Source organism: Bubalus kerabau, chromosome 15 (genome assembly GCF_029407905.1).
Source record: "Bubalus kerabau isolate K-KA32 ecotype Philippines breed swamp buffalo chromosome 15, PCC_UOA_SB_1v2, whole genome shotgun sequence".
NCBI lineage: Eukaryota > Metazoa > Chordata > Mammalia > Artiodactyla > Bovidae > Bubalus > Bubalus kerabau.
Window position 1 is genome coordinate 45814643 of NC_073638.1, and position 4299 is coordinate 45818941.

General features: G+C 40.0%; 1 protein-coding gene across 1 annotated transcript; it reads right to left on the minus strand.

Annotated features, from left to right (window-relative positions):
- Positions 1-1317: 1317 nt before the first annotated feature.
- On the minus strand, positions 1318-2280 carry LOC129628118 (olfactory receptor 10A5-like). The gene has a single exon (XM_055547551.1). It carries the CDS (start codon positions 2269-2271, stop codon positions 1318-1320), a length of 954 nt encoding a protein of 317 aa, XP_055403526.1. The 5' UTR covers positions 2272-2280.
- Positions 2281-4299: the final 2019 nt, after the last annotated feature.

The window sequence follows — 4299 nt, forward strand, 5'->3', positions numbered from 1 at the left end:
TTCTGCTGGGAGTGTAAAATAGTACAATAAGTTTGGAGAGAAATTTGCCAAGAGAGAAACGCTATATACTTACACTTTGGCCAATAAATCCAACTTTCAGATCTCCACGTGTCAGGTACACTGGCAAAAATATAAAAAGGTTTGCGCAGAAAACTATTCTTTGTAATTGTAGAAGACTCATCAAATAAACTATGGCATATCTACAAAATAGAATACTATGAAGTTATAAAAAGAATGGGGAATCTGCTGTGTTGCAGAAGAGCTATGGTGGAGTTAGCTGGATCTATTTTAACCTTTGATGAAACCAGCATCATGATTGAAATTTATATTACTTCAACAAGGTTAAGAATCTAAACAAAATTAATGATTAAAAATGACTTTTAAACAAATAACCATGACACCTCAAATCTAGAGAGCCAATGGAAGCTCAGGTCATTCTTCCTAGGATAAATAGAATGAGGAATAAAGAGGTTTCTAGCATTATAAAGGTGTAGGTATGGGAATTATTGATCCACTTTCCAATACCCATACTACAACCAGTGAGCCTAAAAGAACTAACACTCCCTCAGGTACATGAAAACTAAAGAAAGGAGAGTTATGCATGGGGGGAGGACTAGTAGTGTTTCATATCTGATGAGCGGAGTCAGATTTGCCCAAAGGAAGACAAACTGACATAGTGATTTTCGATGGGTTTTGCCCTTTTTTATTATGTGTGTTCCTATGCTAGGATTATAAGCAGTTTCATACTGTTAACAGTATGGAAAGAGGAATATGAATATCTTGAATTATTTGGCCACAGAAGTGTTAAATTGACAATAAGAAAAGAATGTAGTCTACACGTGACAAGCAGAGGAATTTTCCAGGTGGTAGTGATAGGTCTAAACCACCTCTGTGATGTTTTCTCTTCACTGAGCTTTCCAATGTTCATTTCAGCAGTGGGTTTCATCACAACGGAGATAGGCAGAGGGATTCTAAATATCAAACTGATTGTTCCTTATTTGATGAACTTTAGTATTATTTGTTCGGAGAAGGCGATGGCACCCCACTCCAGTACTCTTGCCTGGAAAATCCCATGGATGGAGGAGCCTGGTGGGTTGCAGTCCATGGGGTCGCGAAGAGTCAGAAATGACTGAGCGACTTCACTTTCACTTTTCCCTTTCATGCATTGGAGAAGGAAATGGCAACCCACTCCAGTGTTCTTGCCTGGAGAATCCCAGGGATGGGGGAGCCTGGTGAGCTGCCGTCTCTGGGGTGGCACAGAGTTGGACACGATTGAAGCGACTTAGCAGCAGCAGCAGCAGTATTATTTGTTAATGCTTATAGGATGCAGTTTCTAAGGCCCAGGGCCTTGTGGAAGGTCCGGCTAAGGGCATTCTTCACCTCATTATTTCTCAGGCTGTAGATGATGGGGTTCAACATGGGAGTCACAACAGTGTAGGACAGTGATAGCACTTTCTTGCTTTCAGGAGAATTATTGGACTTTGGACGGAAGTAGACGAGGCTTAAAGATATATAGAAAAGGGATACGACGAGCAGGTGAGAGGAGCAGGTAGAGAAGGCTTTATGCTTCCCCTTTGCCGATGGAATCTTCAGGATTGCAGCAGTGATGCGAGTGTAGGAACATAGGATCAGCAAGCAGGGTATCATGACAAATAGAATGGTTCCAATGATGGCATAGATCTCAAACAGCGCTGTGTCTGCACAGACCAGCCTCAGCACAGGAGGGCTGTCACAGAAGAAGTGGTTCACCTTGTTGCTACCACAGAATGGAAAGCTGAAGAGCCACGTGGTCTGCACAGTAGCTACAGGAATGCCTGGAAACCAGGAGACAGCTGCCAGTTTGGCACGTGCCCTTGGGTTCATGATGACTGGGTAGTGCAAGGGACTGCAGATGGCTACATAGCGGTCATAGGCCATGGTGGCCAGGAGGGAGCATTCAGAAACCCCAAAGAAGAAGAAGAAATACATCTGAGTGGCACAGCCAAGAAAGGAGATGGTTGTGTCCTGAGCAATCAGGGTCCCCAGCATCTTGGGCACAATGGCTAAATTGAAGCCAATCTCTAAGAAGGACAAGTTCCTGAGGAAGAAGTACATGGGGCTGTGCAGCATGGGGTCAGCCAAGGTAACCAGAATGATGAGGCTGTTTCCCAGCAGAGTGACCAGGTAGATGACTAGAAATGTCAGGAAGAGTAATGACTGTATTTCAGTAGGTAAGGAAGAGAAACTCATGAGGATAAACTCATTAACTCTTGTCCAGTTTCCTTCAGCCATAAATATAGGAATGAACCCCCAGCTGTGGTCATAGAGGTTCTCGACTGGAAGAGTCAGATTCTGGATTTGTTTTTCAGAATCCTTCTTATTGTCAGGGAAAGAGGCAAGATCAGGATCTCAGTTGCAAGGGAAATTATCTTGTGTTAGCTGAGAAGAAAAGCACAAGAAAGAATGGCCACAGCATGAGCTCTGAAATGGCTCTAGGTCAGATTTCAGAAGAGTTGATATGTTTCTAATTGTACGTTGACATATAGAGAAAGTTTATACCTAATCAGAACCATGCATCCCTGAAGGAGCCACCAAAGTGTCTATTTTGGGAGGCAGTGATATTCCTAAAAACACATAGACCTTTGAAAACAAGCACAATGTTCATGATTTCATTAAAGAACACATACACGTGGATTTATCATAACTTTAGAAGTAGCTTTATGATTATGATGCAGATCAATGCATCTAATTAATTTTCTCCTCTTCATAAATCTTTTTTTGCCTGGTTAGAATTTGGGAGGTGAATGAGGAGCTAGTATGTATTAACATATGCGTGGGCTTTATCCTCATACATGTGCATTTTACAGGTGAGGAAACTGATCCCAGAGAAGTTAATAAATAGCAATTAAAGTGGCAAATCTGGAGTCTAAACTACATCTGTTGGATTCTGAAGTACTCTGATTTCTATTAAACCATGCTTCATTGAACAGTTTTGACTTGATCTGGGGATTATGTATTAATGGTTATGAGAATTACAATCGGAATTTTTGCAAACCACATTGAAGATAGAGGAGAATCAACACCACTAACATCAAGGTGTCCAAACTCAATTGGATCCTTATTTTACATTATTTGCTTCTAATTTGCAACTGGTTATCAAGAGGTTCTTCTTCTCTTGTTATCTTGGTAATCTCAAGTACTAAATTTTAATGGAGACATTATGAGATAAAATTGGAAAATGATGTGGGCCAAGAGACTGGGATAAATGAAAGGGAATTAGATGTGGATGGAGAACTATAGTAAGAACAACACACATTTACTAACAGAAATAAAACATTATTAGGAGCAGTAAAAACCAAAGTTGACACAAAGTAAAACAGAAACAAGGATATAGTTAGAAAAGACTGCTGCTACTGCTAAGTCGCTTCAGTCGTGTCCGACTCTGTGCGACCCCAGAGACGGCAGCCCATCAGGCTCCACCGTCCCTGGGATTCTCCAGGCAAGAACACTGGAGTGGGTTGCCATTTCCTTCTCCAATGCATGAAAGTGAAAAGTGAAAGTGAAGTCGCTCAGTCATTTCCCACTCTTAGTGACCCCATAGACTGCAGCCTACCAGGCTCCTCCATCCATGGGATTTTCCAGGCAAGAGTACTGGAGTGGGGTGCCATTGCCTTCTCCGAAAAGACTACCTGGGGGGAAATCATGATAACAAAATTGAAAGATTATAGAGTCCGGTGTTAGAAACTTAAGAAAACTGAATTAATGAATTAGAACACAAGAGAATTTATATCTAAATTATTGAGAAAGGATAATAAAGAGACAAAAATAATAAGAAGAATAATGAAGTAAAATACAGTAAATAGAATCAATTTAATAGGCATTCCAGAATATGTAACAAAGGAGAAAAGAAAAAGAATATTCAAAGAAGTACCAGAGGAAAAATAAACATCTCTGAGCTAAAAGAAGACATGATTTTTTGAACTGAAAGAATCCCTAAATGCAAACAAATTTTAAAAGATTCACACAGACATATGTCTTTATATGAATTTTTAAAGAATTTTGAGGATGGGGAATAATTCTATTCACTAACCAACCTACCAAATGATTAAAACAAAACAACAAATTAAAACAAATTCTGTAAACTGCAACCAAACAAAAACTCTGGCCCAACTGCAAAGGAAAAAAATAAATCAGGAAGTTCTGTGTCTATAAGATGGAGTAGGCAGGCTTTTCCTTTTCCTTCCCACTAATTATAACTAAAAACCCTAGATAGTACACATCAAAGAATCATAAAATTCTGAAAGGTGGGGATCATATACA